Below are 27,862 nucleotides of genomic sequence, written 5' to 3'. Positions count from 1 at the left end.
ATATCTGAAATTATGGCCACAGATGGGCTTGCAATCAATAACTGCACAGCTATGAATTAAATCTACACGATAAAGCCACTGAGTATAGCCTGAAAATATATGCAACACTGCAGAGGTACACATCTGTTGTGTGTGACTTTATTGGCAGAGCAAATTGGCAAAACAACTCCCCCAGACAACTACCTCCACACACAATCAAAATTCAACCTAGAAACATTTGGCAGAAGAGGCATTAGTTGAAAAAGGGCAGACCCAACCTTAAGTTGAAGGCTTCTACAAAATCAATGTGTACTGAATCATTCACACACTGACCTCTACCTACTAGCAGTTCTATTGAAAAACCAAAGGAAACCATTAAGTGCAAACACATCAACCGTTAAGTGATGCAACGGTTCATGAAATTGTGAAGTTTAACTTTAGGTTGAACCTGTGGCTCTTTCTCCAATGCCTTAGCTCAAGGCCTGCCATACTCTACTTTCGCTACACATTTACTTTGGGCCCATAGGCTTGTTTTCTTGAACATAAAAAAAAAAAAATTATATAAAAAAACAGAACACAGGAATATTGCACAACCTAAATCTACTCCCAGTCTTCATCATCAGCTCCTGCAGCAGTGCAGGTATTCTGTGCAGCTGGTTGTGGTGTCTGGTTCTTCTGGAAGAATCGACCCTAAATCACAGAAACCCATATATAGATAAAATCAACATGGAGATAAGACTAGGGCTGCACGATATCAGAAAAATATGCGATATTCGATAACATGACTGAATATCTCGATATCGATATGTATCACGATAATGTTTTTCTTACCTCTACTCACCGTTCTGCCCTGTATCTAGCATTTAAAAAAAAAAAAAAAAAACCACCCAATGCATCGCTTCCATTCCAACATTATTTTTTTATTGGAAAAACATGGCTACACCTGCAATGGTGTCCATCAATCATCTTTAAATCTTTTAATTTTTGTGAGCGCAGCAGAAAATGTCTTAAGTTGAAGTAAACAAAACTGAAAACTACATTACATTAACATAAAGCATTCAAAATGGCAATTTCAGAGGCTCCCGGGAGATGAAGGTGAGCGACACAGATTCACCATAAACTCAAACACAATCTGTTAATAACACATGCAGGTGAGAGAGCAGTGGTGTGTGTGAGAGTGTGTGAGAGCGGTAGTGTGTGTGAGTGAGCAAGCGGTAGTGTGTGTGTGTGTGTGTGTGTGTGTGTGTGTGTGTGTGTGTGTGTGTGTGAGAGAGAGAGAGAGAGGTTTTATGTTTCTGTACAGCAGTGTTTGTCCCAGTGAGCCGCCCCACCACTGTTTTACAGGTACATGTCTTGCAAAGTACCTGAGTTTGCAGTACATCACCCCTCCTGAATCCAAAGTACTTCCAAATAGCAGACGTGCATTTTTTTTTTTTTGGAAACCAGTTCCTCCTCACACAAGTTTGTCTCACCACACTTGCTTCTGCCATCACCACGAGGCTTTTACTTGTTTTGCAATGGGGGCGGAGTTATCCCACGGCACTTGTTGACATTCAAATGTGAGTGGACGGCACAGAAAAATGTGCCTTTTATTGAAATTTAAGTAATTTTTGCGGTATGTGTATCGCAAACTATATCATCGCAATATCGATACTTTTTCGATATATTGTGCAGCCCTAGATAAGACTATTCATATTTAAAAAAAAAACAAAAAAACAGAGGTTCACAAATGCAAAAGTAGCAGGTCTTTTGAGAGTGTTGTTACCCTGCGAGTGTCACTAGAAGCAAACACGTTCCCACGTGGGTTGAACCCTGTGGTGCCATGAGCATTGAATGCAATTTCCTCCAGCCATGAAGGAACTTCCTGCTGTGCCTGAACAAAAGAGGAAACCATTAGTTTTACTAGCCTTAACGGACAGAAAAACAGTAGGCCCTGTAGAACATTCTGGGTGTAATGAAAAGTCACAAACCCCTGATAGGACTTTGACCAGAGAGCGAGCTAGAGGAGTATCAGGCTCTGGGTCAAAAAAGGACACTGCTTTTCCTGTGTTTCCACAACGGCCTGTTCTCCCGATGCGGTGCACGTACTCGTCGATGGTTTTTGGTAGGTCAAAGTTCACCACATGTTGGACATGCTCAATGTCTAGTCCTCGAGCAGCGACAGAAGTAGCTACCAGGACAGGACACTGGCCTGTGCGGAAGTCGCTGAGAGCTTTCTCCCGCTCTCGCTGCTCCCGATCGCTGTGCACAAACAGAGATAATGCTTTTGAGGTCGTTTACCCCTTCATGGTCACAGGTTAAATAATTTAAATAAATAAATAAATAAATAAATAAATAAAGAGACACACACACCCCACACACAGAAGTAGTACATTTTAGGCCAGGGAGAAAATCCTTACATGCTGAATGCAACTGAAAAGTAACTGGTATGCCTGCACAGGTACATACCCATGGATGCTAGTAGTGGGTACTTTTTCCTGACAGAGAAATGTTGCAATGAAATCCGCACTTCTTTTGGTTTCAACAAAGACCATAGTCCTCTGGGTCCCTGTGGGTGTACAGCAAAACATTACCTTTTGTGTTACCACTTGACCACAGGATATTTGCTTGCCTCAACTCTACTTTGCATTTTACAACTGAAACTGCAGACACAAGAATCATTTTAGTGATCCAAAACATCTGCTTATTTGGCTGATGAATATACATAAAACAAGAAGTGATAAATAAGATCAACTTTGTTTTAGCTGGTTGTGAATACATCAAATATTACAAGAGAAACATTTGGACAAGAATAAAAAAGTATTACAAATTATACAGATATACACCCAGGCAGAACAGGATAGAAATAAACTTGGAAAGATTCCCTAGTTATACAACAGTATACCCACTACTATCCACTAATCAGTTTGGACAAGCTATGTTCCAAGGGTGCTTATATTTAGTATAACCACACAGGGACCATTTCCATCATTCTGCTTGTCTATGTTCACCATATTAAAAATAAATAAGCTTGTGAGCTGAAGATAAAATAGAAGTGTGGCGTCTTTGGGATCCGTTTCTGGTTGCAGAGCAAAAACAATTTGCGCATATTGTCTCGGAAATGTTAATTTCTGATTTATAAAACTGCTGTAAGCAATATGGCACGTCTGATAATACTGTTGTACATGCATATTCCATACCACTTAAAAATATCATGATTCGTATTCGACTGAAAGCAGCAGCATATTTAAAAGGGCAGTTTCCTGTAGGATTTTGTCAGCTGCTTCCATTCTGCATGGAAGATTCTGGACATCAAGGCTGCCAATGTATTTGTGACTAAATCGTTAGTCCATACCGGTCAACCCTCCCGTTTTTCCCGGGAAATCCCTTATTTTGACTTATTTCCCGCTGTCTTCCCGTTTTTTTATTTTCCTGAAAATATCCCGTATTTTGACATTATATAAAAGTCCCGTATTTTCACAATATAAAAAAGTCGGTAGGTCCAGAATTCATGACGCGCCTCTGACAGGAGTTTACAGCAGGAAGTCGGGCCATGAATTCACGTCCCCGCCCTCTCAGGCATCAGTAATTACATAACTACGTCCGGAGGCGAGGCTGAACAAGTGATTAGGTCCAGTGTTGCCAGATTGGGCGGTTTCAAGTGCATTTTGGCGGGTTTTGAACATATTTTGGGCTGGAAAACATCAGCAGTATCTGGCAACACTGATTAGGTCTGAGGTGAAGATGGCGATGCTAATAGCTAAGAAAAACATTAGCCTCTCTTTCTTTGATGATTTCAACAAGTGTGTGGCTGGAATGTTCCCAGACTCTTCCATCGCAAAGAAATTTTCCATGGGGAAAACGAAAGCCTCCCAAATAATCAAAGGTAAGCTACACATGTTTACATCAAGTATGTCCTGGCTAAGACCTCATAAATAGCCTAGTGTAAACTAATTGGTGTATTAACTGTTTTATCCACTCATTGTCTATTTTATTTTCTATCTGAAACTTACCCATTTTAAATCACTCTTGGTTTAATATTCTATCTATCTATCTATGTTCCGAGGCCATGATTATGGTAAAACCATAATAAATCACAATGGAATTGAATTTATTGACTGGTTATATAATGACCCTTCTTATTTTAACATAAGATACGTATTTTAGCCCTTACTTTGGGAAATAACTGGTGCCACTGAAAGCAAATAAAAATAAATGTATAGTTTATTCACAAATGCACTCTATAAACCATAAGCATATTGAGTTTGAGGCTTGGCTATCACCAACATGCACCAGAGTACAGGAAATCACAAATACTAGATAGAAAATTGCCCCCCATTCAACTACACACCCACTTGAAGGGTATGACTTCCCGAAATTTTCCCTTATTTTGAGTTAAAAATCTGGGAAATATCCCTTTTTTTCAAACCTCAAAGTTGACAGGTATGCGTTAGTCTACATTCTTGGAAATAACGTACAAAGTGGAAACACACTCACCACAGGCTTTTTTAAAAAAAAAAAAAAAGTGTACTAAGACTAGAAGGGGACCACTTGAGCTCCATTTCTTGTGTGCATGCCGCATCAACAAATCAGGCTTTACCAAGTTAAGAAATACAAGTACGGCTCATGCTACTCTATGTGTAATGTCCATGTCTGTTGAGAATATTTCATTATTAAGCAGTCAAATTAGCAATCAAGTTTTCATGTCCTGACAGAAAACGTGAGCAATCACTGCTGCACACTTTGCCATACACAATGAGTAGGTCAAGTCACCTGTGGTCTTTAGCATATCCAGCAGATGCTGCCTCTTCGAGTACTGAGTGACTTGAATGATGTGCTGCTCGATGTCACTGCAGGCTCCTCCCACCACTCCGACAGCCAGGAACAAATAATCCACCTTAAGGAAATCAGCTGCCAGCCTAGCAAACAAATTACAAACTTGCAGCTTTTTTTTTTTTTTGGAGAATACTTAAAACAGGGCATAGACTAATAGAAATCCAATGATCATTCAATAATAGTAATAAAAATATAAACTCCACAACATGCTGTCAATGAGTTTATCTAAAATTCCTTTCTTGGTTATTCTGGCAAATTAATTACCTAGCCAAATCGCTAAACATCCCCCCCGGAAGGAAACATTCAACATTTTTTCCAGCGTCTGTTCTTTGTAATATGCAGCATTTCTGCCACAGTAAAGACACTTTGTTTCTCAGTTACACAACAAACTGAGGGAACTGTTTATAGCTGCCATAATAAGTGATAACTGGACCTTGTTTTATTGACATTACACATTAAATGTAAATAAACTGAAATGTAAAATTGTGCCTTGAATTAACAAAAAACTGCTGAGATAAGCAGAGAAAAACCCTTCTGGAAGTAGCATGGGAAAATTATACAACAGTCTGTTTTGAGCCACTATTTTGATTGGTCAAGCAGCGTTCCAAGAGTGCTGATCTTTATTTCAACAGCGCTGGGACATTTCACTGTGTGCATCACTCCACCTGTCTGTGCTTGCTACACAAAATTACACTACCTGGTTCAAAACCGTTACTATGGCAATGCATGCTTCTCAGGAATACAACTTTAAATATGAAAGCTTATCAGATCAAACAGAAACAAGAGAGTGCTCCGAGAGCACAATGCATATTACTGACAAAGAATCCTGTCAAGTTTCGTGAAATTCCTCCAAAAATTGGAAGAAGAGTTGATTTCAGAAACTTCCTGGGACAGACAGACAACATCGCCACAACATAATCCCCCTTCTGGCCTTTTGGCCAGCAGGGGCTAAAAAGGATGCCAATTTTACTGGAAGTACCTTGAACGGGAATGTAGTGTAACTGAACGTGATCTAGCCAGCCAGTGGGCTATAAAGTGAGGGCAAAAACGAACTCAACCAGGGCTCGACATTAACTTTTAAACCCACTTGCCCTGGGGAGCAAGTGGGGGTTAATTTCCACTCCTCCCCCCAATATTATCACTTGTCCCCTATTTTGTGAGTACTTTTTTTTAAAAAGGAAAACCATAGAATAGTTGTGAATTGCAACATAAAATGAAGACCACACATCGAGTTGAAGTTTATTATTATTAAGGTTGGTTATTGGTTACTTTTTACTTTTACTTGTAACGGATAAGAAATTTTATCCAAAATAGTTTTTCCTGCCGTAGTTGATTTATTTCCATTTCACATGCATGCAGCTGTTGTAAAGTTGTGTTTGTGTAGGACTCTGACTGTAGGTTAATTACTCGATAATGTAGAAATCATAAAATAGAGACCGATAAACAAAGTTCGTATGAAGAAAACAGTGCCAAGACTTTTGAACAGTACTGTGTTTGAGAATATTCATACATCTTTTTTGTTATATCATTCACCTCTAGGTTTTAACCCCCCCGGGCAGCATCATGACAGACAGGATAATGTTTGCATTTAAAATTGTTTAGTGTGTAGGTTATGAGTTTTATACAGACCTGGCAACCTGTAACTGAATCAGTACAGCCGGTGTGTCATGACGCAGCACGGGTTTTTGTTTATTTTTATTTAATTTTTTTTTTTTAAACCTAGAGGTGGATGATTTGGGGGTGGCAGAGAGACACACACACTGAAATATTTTGCAAAGGACCGTGTTCCTCTGATAAACAAAGCTCCAGCTCTCTCTGCTCTTAATCTGTTCTTTCAGGATTTATCGCGCATGTCACTCTTTGTTGAGTTTTTTTTTTTTTTTAATGCCCGAGTTGCTTGAAACTAATCTGGGTTTTCTGTGTTAATCAGGAAGCGGCTTCACCTGTAAGAAAATCAAACACTTACATGAAGGCGCCGACTTGAATGTGAGCAGAAAAAAAATTAATTGTCTGAGTGTTTAGTCTATGTCTAGTTCCTATCTAGTGTGTTTATACTGTTTGGTTTTTTTTTCAATTATCTTATTCTATTTATTGCATTGCCTGTTTGCACCATAGGTCAGAGAGGACTGAAATTTCATCTGTGCTGTATGTCGAGCATGTATAGCATATTTGACAAAGTTGACTTGACAACGAGATTCTTTATCAAACTCCTCCATACTCGCGTCCGACTTTCGTAAAATACATTTTAAATATAATCGTGAATTTTTCCTGCAGTTTTCAGGCTGAGCTCCTCTCATCGTATTCTTTAACCACTCATTTCCTTGCTGTTTTTGAAGCATTTGCTTCTATTTAACTTTTTTTGATAGCAGGGAGACTGTCTTATCCATTTCTGTTTGAACAAGCAAAAACAGCACAAAAATTAACCATATTGAAGCCTTAAAAATTAACCATATTAAGCCTCGCTTGCATAAAAGGCGGTGTCTGTCTGATCCCAGCTATAACTATTACGTGACGTCATGCACAAGGGGTCTATAAACAGTATGCATACTGTACTACAACAGTGGAGGTATACAAAATAACTTGCAAAGCAGTAAATGAATCCAAGACTAAGAAAACAGCAAAGACACAATGGCGGATACGTAGTGAAGGACGCTTTTACGAACTGAAATAAAAGGTCAAAAAGCCTAATTCTTGTGGTGCTAGTTCGTAATATATGCCCATTCCAACTTGCCCACTCGGGCATGTCGGGGACATGTCCCACTTGCCCGAATGCATGTTTCACTTGCCCCGGACAAATTGGGCAGTGCTTAATGTCAAGCCCCGTCAACATTTGGCCGTATTGTGTCTGAAATTTAATTTTAATTTCTATTTATAGAACCATTGTACAAAAGCAATATCACACTCAAGGTCATGCTATTGTACCAATATCAGCACGGCTTTGATTACCGACGGCATGACAATCACAGCTGTGCTGATCTTCAGTTCAACAGCACTTCCTCTCATGATACTGCTTCAATCAACTTTTGGGTACCACCTGTAACTCTGCTTTGTGTTGAGCAACATCACACTACCCAGTCATGATTATTTTCCTATAACAGCATGCCACATATTTTGTTTTGTTCCTTATTCAACCAGCTTCAGTTAAACTTCCTAATATCAATGTCATGGACATTTTATTTAGGAAGCCTAAAATCATGATCACAATTATAGAATTTACAAATGAGACACTCTACATAAACATTTAAAACCGTTTAACTCACCCTAAAAGTGGATAAATTAGAATCTGAGCATGACAGACCTTTGAATATCCTCTGGATAGGTGGCACTGAACATCAGGGTTTGCCGTTCTTCTTTAGGAGACATTCCTGGAGAGTTCACCAGCTTTCGCATATCTGGCTCAAAGCCCATGTCCAACATTCGGTCCGCTTCATCCAGCACCAAATAACGAACTTTACTCAGTCCAACCTTGGCAACACAATATGTTATTAACAGTCCTTCACATATATCCAATAAACTTCCAAAACATCACTTAAGGACAGCAATAATAATTCAAAATAAATAAGCACTAAATTAAATTGTGATTCTGAAAAATGATCGATGTGGCCTTTATTTACTGCATAATTTAAAAAAAAAAAAAGGGGGTGCACCGGTCTCTATTCTTGGGTAAAATGTAATCAAGTAACTGGGGCCGGCAGCAGTGCTGCTACCATTGCACAACAAAGTCGTACTCAAAACGGTTTCAGGCTCAATAATGCTGAGGAATTATTAAAACGCATCCCCAAAAACACAGTGATGGATTTCACTTGCAGCAAACAGTTTTACTGCTTAAACAAGCCTAATGATCAAGGCCAAACTGAAAGTCGAAAACGTGAGTCCCACACAAAACCTGTGTAAATGACCAGAAAATAAACTCTGACACACAGTCTCAGTGTTTAAATCTAGGCTGAAAACATATCTGTTTAGTCAAGCCTTTTGTTAATGGTGTTTATGAGGTAAAGGTGTAGATCTGGAGGGTCCTCAGACAAAGTGTTTTGGTAAACTGGGATGTATGGATGCTGTCAGTCCCCACTCGCTTGCTCACTAGAGTTTGTTGACTGTGTAGTGGCTGCTGCTTTATGTCCCGGGGCTCCCTCATGCCTGTGTTATGCTGTCATAGTTAGTTGCCGGAGTCCCTGCTTGTACTCAGTGCAATATGTATACTAGGGTTATGACTTTGAAAGTGTTTTCAAAATTTCTACTTTCCTGATGTTGCATTTGGTGAACTTTTACTCATATATTACTTTTTTGAAGTTATTTTTATTGGGTCATGCAAAAACCTCCCGCACCCAACATCACCTCACTTTTGATAAATACATGTATATTAAATAAATCATGATTATAAAACAAATTCATTGAAAGATGTGTAAAGTACTTTTATATAACAAATTGCTTAACAATTGTTGCAATAATAATTATTAATTAGCAATTATAATTATTATTACAACAACTGTTAAGCAATTTATTGTTATAAAAAAGGGTGCGGGAGGTTTTTGCATGACCCAATAAAAATAACTTCAAAAAAGTAATATACGAGTAAAAGTTCACCAAATGCAACATCAGGAAAGTAGAAATTTTGAAAACACTTTCACAGTCATAACCCTAATGTATACTGTTCCTACTTATTCAGGCGACATTGGGCATACCTAACCACCTGTGCGCCTGGAGGACGCTCTGGACTCTTGCAGTGGTGCTTTTGTGGCTGGGGACTGCAGTTGACTTGCTGACTTTGGGACTACGATTGTCGTGAACGGTTTTGCGCTCGGGTTTATAGCATCAATGAAGCTGACTTTATGTTAGGACTGTTAATGTTATAGTCATGTTGTCTGTTGTTGCCTGGATGGGGATGGGTTCCCTTTTGAGTCCGGTTCCTCTCGAGGTTTCTTCCTCATGTTGTCTGAGGGGGTTTTTCCTTGCCACAGTCTTGCTCATTGGGGATAGATTAGGGATAACATTAGCTCATATTTTAAGTCGTTCAAATTCTGTAAAGCTGCTTTGCGACAATGTTTATTGTTAAAAGTGCTATACAAAAACTTGACACCACGATAACAATAGGACAACATTAGAGGAGGCAAAACTCTTGGACCGAGACCCAAAAGCAACAAAATAACACAAAGCTCCTGCTTGGCGAGTTAAGTACCCTAAACGGCTGGCGTTACAGCATCATAGTCCATTGCCAACTGACATGCTACATCTCTGAAGTAGTAACAAAATGTCCTGTGATCTCAAAGACTCAGGCCCTGTCCACACGGCAACGGATTCAGGTGAAGCTGATAAAATTGTTCATCGTTTCGGCCTGGTGTCCACACGGCACCGGCGTTTTGGGTGCCCCACAACGATATTTTTTGAGAACGGGTTCCAGAGTGGAAAAATCTGGCAACGGCGCCGTTGCGAAGTCGTCTGGATGAGTAGAACGGATTTGTTTACGATGATGTCACAACCACATGACTAGAACAAGCAGCACTCTCGCTGTTTTGTATGAACCACTGCATTGCATTCACTTTTGTATACAGCTTTTCTTTTAAATAAACAAGTAACTGAACCATTTCTTGAATTTCTTTTTTTTTATTGGATAAGACTGCTTTTCAAAATGTTCACACACAATATAGAAAGTTATATAAAATTATATAAAAATGCTTTTCAAAATGTTCACACACAATAGGAAAATTAAAGTTATATAAAACTATGCACACTAATAAAACTAATTTGTACACACAGAAGGCACGATTTCCTCGCGTAGTCGCAGCCATCATCATCTTCGTGTGTTTGTTCCTGACAGTGCTTCACACTGGGTAGAAGGGGTTTATGCGCATGCGTCTACTACTTCTATTGTTCTGGTGTCTCCGATGGGACCATCTTACAGGGCCCCTAGAGGTGTGGCATGTGTATTGCATCGTTTTTAGCAAAGCGTTGCGTTGCCATATACCTGATACTTTACTGATCCGTTGCCCATGTGGACGCAATATTTTTTTAAATAAAATCTCGTTGCTGTTGTCGTGTGGAAATAGCCCAAGTCGTTCAAATTCTGTAAAGCTGCTTTGCGACAATGTTTATTGTTAAAAGCGCTATACAAATAAACTTGACACCACGATAACAATAGGACATTAGAGGAGGCAAAACTCCTGGACCGAGACCCAAAAGCAACAAAATAACACAAAGCCCCTGCTTGGCGAGTTAAGTACCCTAAACGGCCTGCATTACAGCATCATAGTCCATTGCCAACGGACATGCTACATCTCTGTAGTAGTAGCAGCAAAATGTCCTGCAATCTCAAAGACTCAGAGAAAGCTCCATTTAAATACACATTGTTTATTTGATTAAAGGATGTTTAATAATGTTCCACCCAGTTTTGTTTTACCTTATGAATGTTTCTTATCAGGGGTGGAGGAAAAAAAAAAAGGCAAAATACCAAATAAGGTTATTGCCATTTATAAGCCACAGTTAAGCTGATTTCACTGATGAATTCACCTGAATGATCAAAACAGTTGTTTGCAGCTCAATATACAGTACATTATGCTACCAATCTCAATGTTAACAACTCTCTACTCATTCTAAATGTTTTGAATCGCTCATATTTGCTCATTAAGTGAGAGAACATGCAATCAACTCTGATAAATATAATGTAAATTACCTTTCCACGACCAATAATGTCGAGCAATCGTCCAGGGGTCCCACACAACACGTTACAACCCTTTAACACTTCTCGAATTGAAAATCCAGTGCTTGTGCCTCCATAAACGACGACAGGACGCACACAAGTCCTGCAAGAGATTTCCATGTGTGTGTCCTTTGTGGTAACTTTCCATCATAATCCTACACTGAATTACACCCGAACATTAAATGCTAGGACAACGCACCTGAAGCAAGGTAATAATAAACTTGCAAAATGATATCCTAGCGTTTCACATGCATGACCAGGACAGAGAAATGAAAGAATTATCCAAATGTTTAAAATTTATACCCATAAGCAAACTTGCGGGCCTCTAGGTAAATCTGATTAATGAGTTCCCTCGTTGGAGCCACGATGACTACTTCAGGCTCCTGCACCTCTTTGAATTTGCTGGCTGCTGCACCGTTGCTCATGAGACGCTGCAGAATAGGCAGCAGGAAGGCAGCCTGAGGATGGCAAATTAAAGGGGGGAGAGAAACTAAGACAGACAGCAATATTAACCCACACCAGTAAACTTTAACCACTTAGTGCAATTACCACCAAGATCATTTACAGTGGGAAATCAGCACAACTACAGTAAACCAGAGTAAAACAATACTTTAAGACACTTGTTACTTTAAAAAGGAGTATTGCGGTATCTTTAAAATCCTGTAGAAAAATATTGTTCCGTAAGACTTTACTGCTTTGCTCTTGCAGACATTAAAAGTACTCTAAAAGTGACATTTTAAAGCTCTTCAGTTCATATTTGTTATAATAAATACTGATGATACTTGCAATCTTGAGTGTACGGACATCACTCACATTGAGTAACACTAGGTCTTCACCTAACAAATCAACTGAGAGTGAGTCATAACGGCAGTTCTTATGAACTCTCCACCGTCGAACCAGCAAGTGTGTTAAATAATTCATGAAAGGCTGCCAACACAAACCATGATGTACATATCCTCTTCAAGATGATTATCAGACAAGTTAGGCAGAGCGCAAAACACAAACCACAAGCCACACATTCGAGTGAGCGCTCACCGTTTTTCCAGATCCAGTCTGGGCACAAGCCATAAGATCCCTTCCAGCAGAAATAATAGGAATCCCATGCTTCTGAACAGGAGTAGGCTTCACATATCCTGACTTGGCAACATTTCTGTTAAGTGTCTCACAGAGTTGTGCTTCTTCAAATGTCTAGTGGGACCAAAAATAAATATTGTGAAAATGCTCTTCCAAAGGGAAGAAACAACTATGAGGGGGTCGGGGAAGCAAAGCAAGACACTCCCACAATTAGACAAGCAAGAAATAAAAATCCCTACTCACCATGATTGCTTTGGGTGGGTTGCTTCCACTTACATCCACAAGGATATCATCATACTTGTCAAAGTTGATGCCTGTCGCATAGTGGGCAAAAATGGAGTCCTCTTCTTCTGGTGGTGGAGGGGGTACATAGTTGACCTTGGGCCCTACAAGAAGGAAGGGAGGGGGGGGGGGGGGGGGTGTTTTTCAGATTTGCAAGGAATGGACACTTGAGCATCTCACGTACTAAAGGGGTGAGGAATTACAAACCTGCAGTCCTGACATCTTTTTCCTCGTCATCCTTCTGCGAGCCTAATTAATTCAGTGAATGAAAAAAAAAAAAACTTCTCAAAGTCACAAGTGCTACTTGTAATTATAAATCAGCATTACAATATGAACTCACCCTTAGATAACACCTCCTCATCCCGTCCTCTATATCCTAAAACGTAGTTAAACAAATGGCAACGTCAAGACAAGCCTAACATGAAGGCCCTATTCGGACTAGATTAGTTTATCGGGGCGCGTCTGTAACAAAGCACCCATTCCATGGACACACATGCTATGAGACTTAAAGGGCTGACGACACGAACATGACTATGAAATTTCTTAAATAAACTATACAACATGGCAAACATGTTGGATTTCTAGTAAGTAAGTTTAATTTGTATAGCACATTTAAACACAGCATACACTGACCAAAGTGCTGTACAGAGTCAATATTTAAAAGACAAATGATCAAAATAAAAATAAAAAATAAATAAAATAAAACTCTAATAACAATAAGCTGATGGTTAAGGAAAGGCCAAGGAGTAGAGATGGGTTTTTAGCCTAGATTTAAAGGCAGAGATGGAGGGAGCAAATCTGATGTCCGGTGGGAGCTGATTCCAGAGGCGTGGAGCAGCAACAGAAAAAGCTCCGTCACCTCTCTGCTTCAGCCGCGAGCGAGGTACATGAAGAAGCCCTGCGTTAGAGGATCTTAGAGACCTTTGGACTGAGTGTGGCTGTAAAAGGTCATTGATGTAGGCTGGGGCCAGCCCACTGAGTGCTTTAAAAACAAATAATAAAACTTTAAATTGTATTCTGAAAAAGACTGGGAGCCAGTGCAAGGAGGCCAGAATGGGAGTGATGTGCTCACGTCTCCTGGTGCCAGTTAAAAGACGTGCAGCTGCGTTTTGGACCAGCTGTAAACGTCCAAGTGAGGTTTGAGGGAGGCCAAGATAAAGGGAATTGCAATAATCCAGTCGTGATGTGATAAAAGCATGGATGACTATTTCAAGATCGTTATGAGATAGGAAGGATTTGAGGCGGGAAATTACTCTGAGTTGGTAAAAACTATTTTTGACCACAGTGCTAATCTGTTTGTCAAGACAGAGATCGGAGTCAAGGAAGACACCCAGGTTTCTGGCAGAGGGTGTGACATGAGGAGCGAGGTGACCTAAATCATTCACTGTAGTGCATCTTGCCTTGGAGGGACCAAAAATAATGACTTCAGTCTTGTCACCATTTAGCTGGAGGAAGTTGTTAGCCATCCAATTTCTGATGTCTTCAAGACAGACAAGGAGAGATTGGATGGAGTCCCTAGATTTTAAGGGCAAATACAATTGTGAGTCATCAGCATAAAGGTGAAAGGAAATGTTGTGCTTTCTAATGATGTCACCAAGTGGGAGCATGTAGAGACTGAAAAGCATGGGACCCAAGATGGACCCCTGAGGGACCCCATAGGAGACAGAGGCAGTTGATGAGGAGAAATGGCCAATAGAAACAGAGAAGGTCCTATGTTTAAGGTAGGACCTGAACCAGAGAAGAGCAGTGTCCCTGATGCCCACCTGCTGGTCGAGACGGCTGAGGAGGATGTTGTGGTCAACAGTATCAAATGCAGCGCTAAGGTCGAGTAAAACCAAAATGACATTATCACCAGAATCTAAAGTGAGGAGCAGATCATTAGTTACTTTAAGCAGGGCTGTTTCAGTGCTGTGAAGGGATCTGAATCCTGACTGAAAAGGTTCAAGTATGTTATGGGTGGTCAGAAAAGGAATCAGCTGTGACAGTATAGCTTTTTCTAGAACTTTTGAAAAAAAAAAGGGAGCTTGGAGATAGGGCGATAATTTTGCAAACATTGGGCATCGAGGTTGGGTTTTTTAAGCAGGGGTTGGACGACTGCATGCTTAAAAAAGGTAGGGACAGTACCAGATGTGAGACATGAATTTAGAATTATTTGAATCGATGGCCCAACAGCATCAAAAACATCCTTTATGATACAGGAGGGAATGGCATCATAGGGGGATCCAGTGGGTTTCATATGTAAAACTAGTTCCCGCAATTCACTGAGAGAGATGGGCTGAAATTGGTTAAAAGTAGAAATAGCTAGTGCACGAGAGTGAACAGGTAGAGCAGTTGATAAGGAGGGCGTAAACACTGATCTGATGTTCTCCATTTTATCAGTGAAAAACTTAAGGAATTTTTCACAGGTCTCAGTGGATGTGTCAGCAACTGGAGAGATAGGAGGGTTAAGAAAAGAGTTAATAGTGCTAAACAGAATATTGGGTCTGTTGGAATGTGTACTAATTAAGTCAGAGAGGTGCTTAGTTGTGGCTTTTTTAGCTGCAGTCTGGAAGGAAGCTAAAGTCGACTGGAAAATTTCAAAGGAAACAGTGAGATGGTCTTTTTTCCATTTCCTTTCAGCTTTACGGCAGGCTTGCCTGAGTGAGCGGGTGGCCTCATCCAACCAATATTGAGACTTTAGCTTGGGGCGGGTGAATGTGAGAGGAGCTACAGAGTTAAGTATGGAAGAGCAAGAAGATTGAAAAAGACTGACCAATTCGTCTGGCCCAGAAGAGGATGATGCTGCTGTTGCAATGGTAGCTGCAACAGAGTTACTGATGAAACTATCTGAGAACTGGGATGCAGTTTGAGTGTTAATGTGACGAGAGTGACGACCTTGAATTTTGGCAGTTTGCAGAGCATTTGATAAACTAACATTAAACATTTCTGTTATAATTACATGAAAAGAAGCTGTTACGCGAATATCCAACTTTTAATTGCACAGCGCAAGAAAACTGGGTCCGTGGCTCGCGGCCATGTTGTGACGTCAGCGGGAGAACACGCTGCGGTTCAGTGGCTGTTCTATTCTGGTTCTACTCAATGGAAATGGCGCATGAAAACGCCGGTGAACTCTAGTGCTAGCTCTTCCTCTTCTGGGAGTCTAGAATTGTGTTGATCTCTTCCGAATAGAATCTATAATAGCCTACCCTCTTTACCCTTTGCCTCTCGTTGCTAGGCGGCAGTTACATGAAAGCCGCAAGCTTTCACAAGCAAATACATGACTGATATCACGCCGACTTTATGATTACATTTATGATTATCATGTAGAATCTATAGCTCTATGTACCTTTATCTTACGTCGTTTCACAACACGTTCTGACAGGAGGACTGTCTTTGGATCCGGCATAGCTACTAGTAGACCCCCTCCGGAATACTGGCAGTGTTGCCAGATTGGGAGGTTTCCCGCCCAGTTGGGCGGTTTCAAGTGCATTTTGGTGGGTTTTGAACATATTTTGGGCTGGAAAACTTCAGCAGTATCTGGCAACAGATACTGCTGACGTTTTCCAGCCCAAAATATGTTCAAAACCCACCAAAATGCACTTGAAACCACCCAACTGGGCGGGAAACCTCCCAATCTGGCAACACTGTGTAGGCACTGCTGATGATAGTAACACATGTTTGTGCTGAACTGAACACCCAAGAGATTCTTTTAAGCTGGGAAGGGTGTCAAAACAATCCAAATCGAAGTGTTCAGAGCACAGGACGGATGTTGGTGAGGGCTCCCACTTGTCACGAGTGCGCCGACTTGCTTCACCTACTTCACATGCAGCTCGGGATCTCTGGGAAACTTGAATAAACTTACCCCATCCTTGTGGGTTTTGGAGCAAAAGAGCCGGCAACACAATGCGAAGGCATAATAACTATATATATATATATATATATATATATATATATATATATATATATATATATATATATAAATAAAAATCTCCTCACCCCCGGCGGGGGGGGTGGTATCCATGTCATCCTCAAGCTCGGGTCCTCTACCAGAGGCCTGGGAGTTTGAGGGTTCTGCGCAGTATCTTCGATGTTCCTAGGACTGCGCTCTTCTGGACTGAGGCTTCAGATGTTGTTCCTGGGATTTGCTGGAGCCACTCTCCCAGTTTGGGGGTTACTGCCCCAAGTGCCCCCACTACCACGGGGACCACGCAACCCTTGACCTTCCACATCCGTTCCAGCTGCTCTTTCAACCCTTGATACTTCTCAAGTTTCTCATGTTCCTTCTTCCTGATGTTGGCGTCAGCTGGGATCGCCACATCTATCACCACCACCCTCTTCTGCTCTTTGTCCACCACCACTATGTCCGGTTGGTTAGCCAGGATCTGTTTGTCAGTCTGGAAGCTGAAGTCCCACAGAACCTTTGCCCTGTTGTTCTCAGCCACCTTCTGTGGTATGGCCCATTGGGACTTGGGTACTTCTATTCCATACTGGTTGCAGATGTTCCTGTATACTATCCCAGCCACTTGGTTGTGCCTCTCCATGTACGCTGATCCAGCTAGCATCTTACACCCTGCTACCATGTGCTGGACTGTTTCAGGGGCTTCTTTGCACAGTCTGAATCTTGGGTCTGATCTACTCTGGTAGATCCTGGCCTCTATGGCTCTTGTGCTTATGGCCTGTTCTTGTGCTGCCATGATTAGTGCCTCTGTGCTGTCTGTCAGTCCTGCATTATCCAGCCACTGGTAGGATTTCTTGATATCAGCCACTTCCTCTATCTGACGGTGGTACATGCCATGTAGGGGTTTGTCTCTCCAGGTTATCTGTTCCTCCTCCTCCTCTGCGCTCTCATCAGGGTTCTGCTGCCTGAGACATTCACTCAGCAGTTCATCCTTTGGGGCCATCTTTCAGATGCATTCTCGATGTTTCATCCTGGACCGTGGTCTTGACGCTCACTAGCCCTCGGCCTCCCTCTTTCCGCTTAGTGTATAGTCTCTGGGTGCTGGACTTGGGGTGGAACCCTCCATGCATGGTGAGGAGCTTTCTAGTCTTGATATCTGTGGCTTCTCTCTCCTCCTTTGGCCAGTTTATGATACCAGCAGGGTATCTGATGACTGGTAGTGCGTACATGTTGATGGCTCGGACCTTATTCTTACCATTCAGCTGACTTTTCAGGACCTGCCTTACTCTCTGGAGGTATTTGGCTGTGGTTGACTTCCTTGTGGCTTCTTCATGGTTTCCATTAGCCTGTGGGATGCCAAGGTACTTGTAGCTGTCTTGGATATCACCTATGTTGCCCTCTGGTAGGTCAATCCCCTCAGCCCGGATCATCTTGCCTCTCTTTGAGACCATCCAGCCACACTTGTCCAATCCGAATGACATCCCTATGTCATCGCTGTAGATCCGGGTGGTGTGGATCAGTGAGTCTATTTCTCGCTCGTTCCTGGCATACAGGCTTGATGTCATCCATGTAGAGCAGGTGGCTGATTGTTGCCCCACTACGGAATCGGTACCCGTAGCCGCTCTTCGTGATGATCTGACTGAGGGGGTTCAGGCCTATGCAGAACAGCAGTGGTGATAGCGCATCTCCTTGGTATATGCCGCACTTGATGTTGACTTGGGCAATGGGTTTTGAGTTGGCCTCTAGGGTCGTCTTCCACATTTCCATTGAGTTCTGGATGAAGGTCCTTAGGTTCCTGTTGATCTTATACAGTTCCAGACATTCCAGTATCCATGTGTGTGGCATTGAGTCGTAGGCTTTCTTGTAGTCAATCCAGGCAGTGCACAGGTTGGTCTGTCTCTTCTTACAGTCTCGGGCGACTGTTCTATCGACCAGTAGCTGGTGCTTGGCTCCTCTGGTGTTACTGCCAATCCCTTTCTGTGCCTCGCTCATGTATTGAGCCATATGCTTACTCATTTTTGCGATGCCTGACAGGGCCTTCCATGTTGTGCAGAGACAGGTAATTGGCCGGTAGTTGGATGGGATGGGTCCCTTCTGGGGGTCCTTCATGATTAGGACTGTCCTGACTTGGGTTAGCCATTCCATCCCTCAGCAGCTGGTTCATCTGTGCTGCTAGGCGTTCATGGAGTGCAGTTAGCTTCTTCAGCCAGTACGTATGGATCATATCGGGGCCTGGTGCTGTCCAGCTCTTCATCTTTGACACTCTTTCTTGGACGTCTGCCACTGAGATGGTTACTGGTTCTTGTTCTGGGAGGTTGCTGTGGTCAGCTCTTAGGTCCACTAACTAACTAGTTATGTCTTCACTAACCATTGGGCATCGGTGTTGTGTGATGCCTTTCTTTCCCATATGTCTTTCCAGTATTTTTCCACCTCAGCTCTTGGTGGGTCTGACCGGTTGTTGTTCCCCTGCCACTGAGAGTACACCTTGGCTGGTTCAGTGGAGAACAGCTTGTTTATTCTTCTGGTCTCTCCCTCCTTGGTGTATCTCTTCAACTGGGTGGCCAGAGCTGTTAGTCGCTGTTTGGCAGTTTCAAGTGCCTCTGGTATGGAGAGTGAGTTGTACTTCCTGGGTGCCCCTTTATTCACCATGTTCCCTTTCTGTAGTTCAGCTAGCTGGCTAACTTCTCTCCGTGCTGCCTTTATCTTGGCCTCTAATCGTCTCTTCCATGGTGGATACTGTTTGTTATGTCCCGAGCCCACCTTGTGTCCAAGCATCTCCATGATTACTGTTGCTGTACTGTGTATCAGCTTGTTGGTCTCAGTGATGGTTCTTGTGGAGATTGTCTTCAGAGCAGCATTCACATCTACTAGTAGATCTTCTGAAGGTACTTGGCAACTCAGCTTCGGTATTCGTCGGGGGCTCCAGGTTTCCAGTTGGGTCACGATCTTCCTTCTCAGGTCAGCAGCTCTTGTGTTGAGGCTGTTAGGTGTTGGGGCTTGGTACCCAATCTCTGGTTGTGGGGATGATGACATCTCCCCGCTGACCTGTTGTATTTCATTAATATCATTATAATCGTTGTTGTATTTCATTAATCTCTAGTTGTGATAGCAGATTTCGATTATGGATGTTGGAACACTGGGCTAATAGCTGTTTCTTTGTTAGCCTTGATTGTGGGTTTCGAAGTATCCAATGGTCCCACATTTGCTGCATGTATCCCCTCTCTCTGGGATTGCTTGTATAGTAGCATTCCAGCAAATCCATATTTTCTGTCCTCGTCCATCGATGTCTTGTTCCAGTAGCCCATTTCTCATCAGTTTGCCCTGATTCCCTAGCAACTGACGCAGACCTTGTTGACCCGGGTGACGTCTGAGCCGGTATGACTATCAGTTATGTCTTCACTCATTCCTGAGGTAGGCTGATATATCATGAGGGGTCTTGCCTAAGGACCCTTACTGGATGATGTTTTGCCCTGACCGGGATTCGAACCCCGATCTGCGTCGTAGTCAGTGAGCATTACCACTGTACTATCCAGCTGATATATATATATATATATATATATATATATATATATATATATATATATATATATATATATATAAAAATAATGTATAATGTCTAATAAAAACACTAATAATGATAAACTGAACACCTGTCACATCAACAACAAACTGGTAAGTGAGGAGGAAAGTTCTTTCGCTGATGTCATATAGCTCCTCCTCCTCCTTCGTCTCCTGGGTGCAGCAGCTCCGTCAAATTTGCCCAAATAGCCGCGTTTATCATCATTACTTGTAAAATAGGCGCCTTCGTGAATTAATATATGGATCATCGGGAATTACTTTTTATGTTATAAAACTTCGCCAAATTATGTCAAAAACGTGTCATCAGCACTTTAATACAGCAAGTAACAGCAGAAAAGAAAAAAAAAATCCTAACGTTTATCATCATTACTTGTAAAATAGGCGCCTTCGTGAATTAATATATGGATCATCGGGAATTACTTTTTATGTTATAAAACTTCGCCAAAGATGTCAAAAACGTGTCATCAGCACTTTAATACAGCAAGTAACAGCAGAAAAGAAAAAAAAAATCCTAACGAGGACGCACCTGCACAGAAAATCATGGACATGGCATTCGGACAAGACTAAAATGATCAGACAAGCACCAACTTCGGAGAAAAACGGAAAGTAATTTGGCCTGTAATTTTCTCAGAGGACAGATCTGGATGGTCAAGTCACAGAGAAACGCCTGTAAAATCCATCCAGATAGGGCTCAAGTGACAGCTTTTTAAAACCTTCATGAAAAACACTTTCATGCCAATTTGGTGTGTGTATTCTACGATCAAAAATTAAGCAAAACAGTGTCACCTCCACCAAACTGTCTCCTGCCTTCTGCATCACCACCTAAGAATGAAAGCAGAAATAAATGACCAAAATCAGCAATACTTTAAATCACTGCCTTTGTTAAACAACAGCTCTACATCAGGATGGACTATTTGGTACTGATTTTAAATCAGGCTTGTCTGAACAGGTAAATCACCAAACTGGACTGTCATGTGCTTACCTGCTTGAAATCCTTTGCTCTTACCTTGTCGGAAAGGTCTACGGCCTCCTCTTCCCCCACGCCCACCTCTGAAACCTGCAATCAATGAATATTTCTCATATGCTCCATAGGGCTGTGCGATGTCCCCTTAATTGGCATCGACGATGTTTACAGTGCAAACATCGTGATGGACGATGATATCGTGGGCGGGGGGGGGATTTTAATACCACGTTATTAAATATATTATTATTATTATTATTATTAAAAGTATTAGATACTCATCCGAGGCTTTGGCACGTAAAGGAAAAAAAGCGCTAGGTGATGTGGAATATTTGGCCTTGACAACGGATATGTGGTCCAGCTGCAACATGATGCCCTATATGTCAGCTACCGTACATTATGTGGACCGAGAGTGGGCAATGCAGTCCAAATGCCTGCAGACGAGTTTCATGCCAGAGACACATTCAGCGGACGATTTAGAAGACGCATTGCGCGAGACACTTGCCGAATGGAAAATAGAGAAGAAAAAGATCGCCTGTATAACAACGGGGCGAATATTGTCACAGCCATCAGGCAATTGAAATGGCCGTGGTTAAGTTGTTTTGGGCACAATTTGAACCTGGCCATAACCAACTCGCTTGCGCAACAGAGGGCCAGCACAGACCGAGCGTTTGGAGTTTGCCGAGCAGTCAACACTGCGTTTGCGCACGGCTGGCTTCGGAGAAATGAGCTGCGCAAAGCGCAGGTGGAAATGAACCTCCCCGAGCACTCACTGATCACGGTAAGATATTAATCTGCTCTAACAATGAAAGACTAGTATTCAAATTATGAGAAGAAACTACACTTAAGCTATTACTCATTGTTTATTTACACCATATCAATTGAAGATGCGTTTCGGCCTTTAGTGCGCACCTGAACGCGCTAATTTTTCCAATTTATTAGTGTTTGAATTATTGCACCAGCTTTTAAAATCATGATTTAATATTGTTTTTTTTTTTTACTGTCTTTACATTTATCAGAATCACCTTCATTCTTCCATTTGGTTTGACATTATGGCTTAGAGTGGACCATTTTGAGTCTGAAAGTAGGCCTATTTACCAGATTAAAAAGTTATTTGACTTCTGCCAAAGTCTGCGCTTCACTGCCGTTTGATAAGGTGAAATATTTCCCGACTGAAGTCGTTAATAGTGGCTATTTGTTTGAACAACATGACAAATTTTACATTAAAAGTATAGTGTAGGCTAAAAAATGAAGTCGAAATTTATTATTAGTAGCATACTGTATTTGTGTAACCATGTTATGTTCACTAGCACGTCCCTGCACCATAGCCTATACGTGAACAAGCGGTAATAGGATATTACTTTATAATGATTTATATAATTATGTATTTATATATGTGTTATATAATATTTATATATTAAACAAAACTAACTAACTAAACTAACAAAAAACTAACTTTTTAGGTTAAATAGGCCCAGATGATACCGTATATGCATGTTTATGACAGGAGGGGGCGTGGTATCACGATGGTGGCTCTCCATCGTGATGGATGACCACCATCGTCGATGGACGATGGCATCGTCTATCGGCACAGCCCTAATGCTCCATTTATTGTTCTTATATACTGAAACCTGTAGCGCTTCTTACCTTCATCGTGGTCATTTTCATCACGTTCTGATAGAAAAAAAAAAGACTGCAAGTTAACGCACACATTTTGGCTTTAAAAAAAAAAAATCATTCAACGGTGTAAAGTTACCAGAGCTGAAGGAATTTCTAAATCCTCCTCTTCCCCCTTGTCCTGCCATCATAATGTTAAAGATCAAAACCGAGCTATAAGAACGAGTTATACCCAAACTCTACCCTGACTACTTGCCTCTGCCTCCTCTTCCCCTGAATCCGTCTCCACCAGTGTTCCAGGAGCTGCCACCATCAACTAAAGGCAAAGACATCACAGGTGCAAGTCCGTCACAGCAGCGTGCTGTACGTAGGGTTAAAATGAAATCAAGGCCTACCAACCTGCTTTATTTCCATCATTTCCTGCATAGAAATGGAAACAGTAAAGCAAACCAATATTTATTACGAATACCACCAATCAAGCATGTGAAAAACAGGGAAAAAAGTGCACCTGAACTGAAGCTCTTGAAGCCTCCACCTCCTCCCCTAAAGCCCCGACCTGATGTTGGAAAGATTTTCAATAATTAGACAAAACACTTAATATTTGTAATTAGCAGGCTAAACAACACAAAACAAGTGGCTCACCCCTGTTTCCACCGTGACTCCCAAAACCACTTTTCCAAGAACTTTCGTCATCTATAAAACATTAACTGCTACTCAGTACATTAGATCGCATAGAAACACTATAGCCAAAAATATCTGGACACCTGACCATCACACCCATATGTGGGTCTTGCCCAAACTGTTGGCACAAAGTTGGAATCACACAATGGTACAGAATGTCTTTCTATGTTGTAGCATTTAGATTTCCCGTCACTGGAACTAAAGGCCCCAACTGGGTTTGAGCATGACAATGCCAAGTCAGTAGAAAGCCTGCGAAGGCTGACGTGGAAGAATTCGAGTGGCCTGCACCCTGACGTCAACCCCACTGAACAACTCGATGAATTGAAACGATGACTGCACCCCAGGCCCTCTCATCTGAAACCAGTAGCTGACCTCACTAATGCTCTTGCTGCTGAACAGACGTGTCAAAATCTAGCAGAAAGCCTTCCCAGAAGAGTGAAGTTTCTATAAAAAAAAAAAAAAAACCCAGTAGGGACCAACTCCAACATTCAGGAGTTTGCAACGGTCATGCATGCATGTGATGGTCAGGTGTCCATATACTTTTGCCCATATGGTGTATATAGTGTGTGTCAACTTATGGGTTAATACAGCCAAATAAAGATGCACAGCAAAAGAAAGTCAACTAGGCATAATGCACATTTCAATTCTGATAACATTCACGACTGCTTACCACTGATGTTGCTTTTGAAGTTTTGTTGGCTCTCGCTGTTCCACGAGTTCCCAGCATTCCCTGATAAATTCCAATTCATAATGCACAAATTAAAAAAAAAAAAAAAAGCACAAACGATAGAGCGCGACACACGCCTACCTACTGTACATGTCTACAAGAACCAAGTGGCCTTGATAGATATGGGCAATTCCATGCAAGTGTCAACCTACCCATGGAAAAAACAAAACTGTAAACCCACTTAGGTTTATATTTCATTGTTCCGATTAAATTTCAGAGGAAATTGCATCAAAGCCCACACAGAACTGCAAAGCTTCACCCAATCAATTTCTTTATTAAAAAAGTTCTTAACGTCAGCTAAAGCTAGGAAAACTTTTACTTCAGCCGTCACAAAACAGTTCACCTGACTATTTAACATCCCTTCACAGGCTATAAAGCAGAATTTTAATCAGGAAAGTGGAAGTTATTTTCCAAATCATACTACTTAAACTTAATTACAATTAGTGCTTCTACTAAAAATTTACCTCCATCTCAAAACACTATTTAGTATACATTCCATCGGAAAGGTTACATGGTCGTGCAGACACACTGCAACAATCTCCAACACCTGGAATTGTCCATTTTCATATCAAATTTTAGGCCATTATTAAAAAACGTTCTGTTTCCGGTCCACCGGCCGGGTGAGTGCCGTTTGTGCGGTTGAAATTTTTTTTTTAACGCCGGTTTTGACATTTTTTTCGGGTTCGTAAATCTAAAATCGAACTTGACATTTACGCATTCCCAGGGCTTTCCACTAAGGCTCATACTAGCCAGCCATGACAAATAAGTAGCCATACTACTGCCTCCGCCGAGTGCGCGCGCACTCTGAACTGAATCAGCTCTGCGCATGCGCCGTGCGGCACAAAAAAATGGCAGCCACCATGAAGTAAGGAGATCCGGAGTTTTCAAACATTTGTTTAAGTGTGAAATCGCAAAATGGTATTCTAGCGAACAACAAAATAAAGATTCAGAAAAACAAATCACTCAGTGATCATTTTAATAGTGTAATTTCATCCGAACTAGGCCTAACAGTCGATTTAGAACTACAAAAAGTCTGTGTGTCGGACATTTTAAGTACCTTTGTAAAAGTTTTGCAAATGTTGCAGTCAGCATTTAAAATGCGAACTTAGTTTTTGTACAAGTTTCAGTTGATTAAACCGTCATGTTTTATTAAATGTGTCTGCTTTTGTAATAAAAAAGTACCGAAAGAAAAAGCAAAAACACAGCATTGCGATTTCTTATACATCCATAAAAAATAAAAAAAAAAATCCCTCCCTCCCGACTGAAAATTTTTTTGCTCACCCGGTGGACAGAAAACGGATTGTTTTTTTTTTTTTAAGGGTGGCCTTACTTAACTGCTACATTTCTACTTAGTGTTGCTGTCAGTGATGTTTTAAGACAAGTTAAATGTTTTACCAAAAGTTATGTTGCTCACGACAGGGCTCTGCGGAGAAGACAAGCAGGTTAAAACAATACCATCAACATCCTATCGATTAACACACTATAAATAACTCAAACTCTGTGTGATGCACAGAGCTTTGTCCAACTTATGAACTTAAGAGTATCAGCAATGAAGCTCCAATACAATACATATCACAACTCATGGTTCATGATACCATCAGAAACGATCAGGTGACTTAACACAGGTGTAACGGCAAACATTTATATAAAAATCATGGAACTATGGCACACAATCCATTTTTCATAAGGAACAGAGTACTGAATATTTTATAAATCACTATTTTTTTTCGCAGTGTGATTTCCATTAAATCCTGCGCTCTGATTGGCTGACGAGCAGGTCCGTATCCCATGGTACGGACCCCAATTACGGACCTCTGGCGACTCGCTCGTTCACAACAACAAACATAGTAGAATGTCAACATTTCTTTTTTTTTTTTTAAATAAGATTTATAAGATTATCAAAAATCTTATAAATTTGAGACAGCATTTCTCAGGAGAATAGCATTAATTTTACCGCATGGATAGTGATAACGACAGTGTTCACAGCGAAAGCAAGTTTTACTACCCTGAGGAAGACAAAATAAAACATTTCAGGAGAAAGCTAAAAACCTCTAACTTGCTAACGCCAAGCAAAAACATGGCTGAACCCTGAATGACTCAATTTTGTTTAAATAGGGGACTACATAGGCGGCAAAATGTAGGGTTTTTTCCCCTGCCATGGAAGTGCACTTGTATACCGAGGAGGAAGCAATTTGCATTACAGCTGTAATGGTACTCCGTTAGCTCTTCCTTGTTTACTGTACCACTTCTGGAGTCAGTCAAAAAAAAAAAAACACACTTTCCACGCAAGCGACGAGACATGACAACTTCCCTTGCCTTTCTAAAATGTTTACTTAAAAACAAGGTAAATCACAAGGTCTGGCGCTCGGTCAAAAGACTGTGTTGCTTCCACTGTGTTCTGACTTGAAACTAAAGGTGATGATACACGGGGCAACTTTTTGGGCAATGTTGCCGAGCAATGTTGCTGGCAACGAGCAACTAGGTGAGACACAGGGCAACTTTTCAGGGCAACTAACAATGGGCAACAACAGTTAGCAATGGCAGTTTACAGTTAGCTAAAAAAAAAAAAATCGATGTCTTAATTTTTGCTGTGACCATTTAATCAAGCTGTCTGTTGTTTTTTAGAGCTTTGGTGAGGTAAATTCCTCCATATAGAATATTAAAATAACTTACCGGCGTAAAAACAGATGAGGAGTCTCTCCATCTCTTCACTCCACTGACACTGAGCGGCCGCCATATTTGTTTGAAATTTCTGATCCGAACCTCACCGGAGGTCACATGATTCGATACTCGCGTTCTGATTGGCTTATCTCAAAAAGTTGCCAGAGATTATCAAAACCATTCAGAAAGAAACAATGTTGCCCAATCTCAATAGAAAAGAGTCAAAACGCAACTGCCCAGCAACATTGCTCGGCAACATTGCCCAAAAAGTTGCCCCGTGTATCATCACCATAAGGTATACACAGTCAGTTACCATAGTTACCACTATAGTGATGTCACATCATAAGATTTAGAACATGGAACTCTTTTCTGTGTTATAAACTCTCCATGTTCTTAAATTGTCATCATTCATTTTTAACTTAATTATTGCTTAACTGGCCCTTACATTACCCGGCCCCTAATTGGTTAGACAGGAAGACTAAGCAATTACAAACTTAAACATTCAAATTACTTTCAATATCTCTGAACAGTCCAACTGGCTTCTTATGATTTTTCCTTTTTTCACATCTCACTCAATCGTCTCTTCTGACGCTGCTTCTTCCAACAAGCACAGTTTGTTGACAGGTCTTTCCAAGATGTTGGTCTTGGTTTTTATCTTCACTCTTCGCACCATTCCGCTGGAATCCGGTAATGTTTCAACTACTCTTCCCACGAGCCAGGAATTGCGAGGAGAAGAGCTGTCCACTAGTAACACGACATCTCCAGTAATAAAGTTTCTCCTTGGTCTTGACCATTTCTGGCATTCTTGGAGGACAGGAAGATACTCACACGTCCATCTAGTCCAAAATAAATCTGCAAGATATTGGACTTGCTTCCATCGCTTTCTTGTATATGTGACGAGTCATGGAATCCACG

At 41.2% G+C, this 27,862-nt stretch overlaps 1 protein-coding gene across 1 annotated transcript; it reads right to left on the bottom strand.

The window, feature by feature from the left end:
* Nucleotides 1–122: 122 nt before the first annotated feature.
* Nucleotides 123–23,571, bottom strand: ddx4 (DEAD (Asp-Glu-Ala-Asp) box polypeptide 4). The gene is made up of 18 exons (XM_060909567.1): nucleotides 23,521–23,571; nucleotides 23,387–23,434; nucleotides 23,122–23,194; nucleotides 22,909–22,935; nucleotides 21,307–21,357; nucleotides 21,087–21,122; nucleotides 13,185–13,220; nucleotides 13,052–13,093; nucleotides 12,806–12,948; nucleotides 12,524–12,676; nucleotides 11,792–11,946; nucleotides 11,462–11,591; nucleotides 8,093–8,259; nucleotides 4,732–4,877; nucleotides 2,428–2,527; nucleotides 1,950–2,220; nucleotides 1,745–1,852; nucleotides 123–669 (listed from the first exon to the last, which is right to left on the bottom strand). The coding sequence occupies exons 1-18, from the start codon at nucleotides 23,569–23,571 to the stop codon at nucleotides 580–582; spliced, it is 1,827 nt and encodes a 608-aa protein (XP_060765550.1). The 3' UTR covers nucleotides 123–579.
* Between the last annotated feature and the right edge of the window lie 4,291 nt (nucleotides 23,572–27,862).

This window comes from Neoarius graeffei, chromosome 25 (assembly GCF_027579695.1).
Source record: "Neoarius graeffei isolate fNeoGra1 chromosome 25, fNeoGra1.pri, whole genome shotgun sequence".
Taxonomy (NCBI): Eukaryota; Metazoa; Chordata; class Actinopteri; order Siluriformes; family Ariidae; genus Neoarius; species Neoarius graeffei.
The sequence above is the reverse complement of the archived record's forward strand: the minus strand, read 5'-3'. Positions and strand labels throughout refer to the sequence as shown.

What these genes read in the sequence shown, in the direction of transcription:
- ddx4 (XM_060909567.1), bottom strand. Translation starts at nt 23,571, where the DNA reads ATGACGAAAGTTCTTGGAAAAGTGGTTTTGGGAGTCACGGTGGAAACA. An exon ending in TGAAAATGACCACGATGAAG is followed by an intron (nt 21,358 to 22,908) that starts GTAAGAAGCGCT and finishes CATTGATTGCAG; the next exon opens with GTTTCAGAGGTGGGCGTGGG. An exon ending in CAGGAGACAGTTTGGTGGAG is followed by an intron (nt 13,221 to 21,086) that starts GTGACACTGTTT and finishes ACTACGTTTTAG; the next exon opens with GATATAGAGGACGGGATGAG.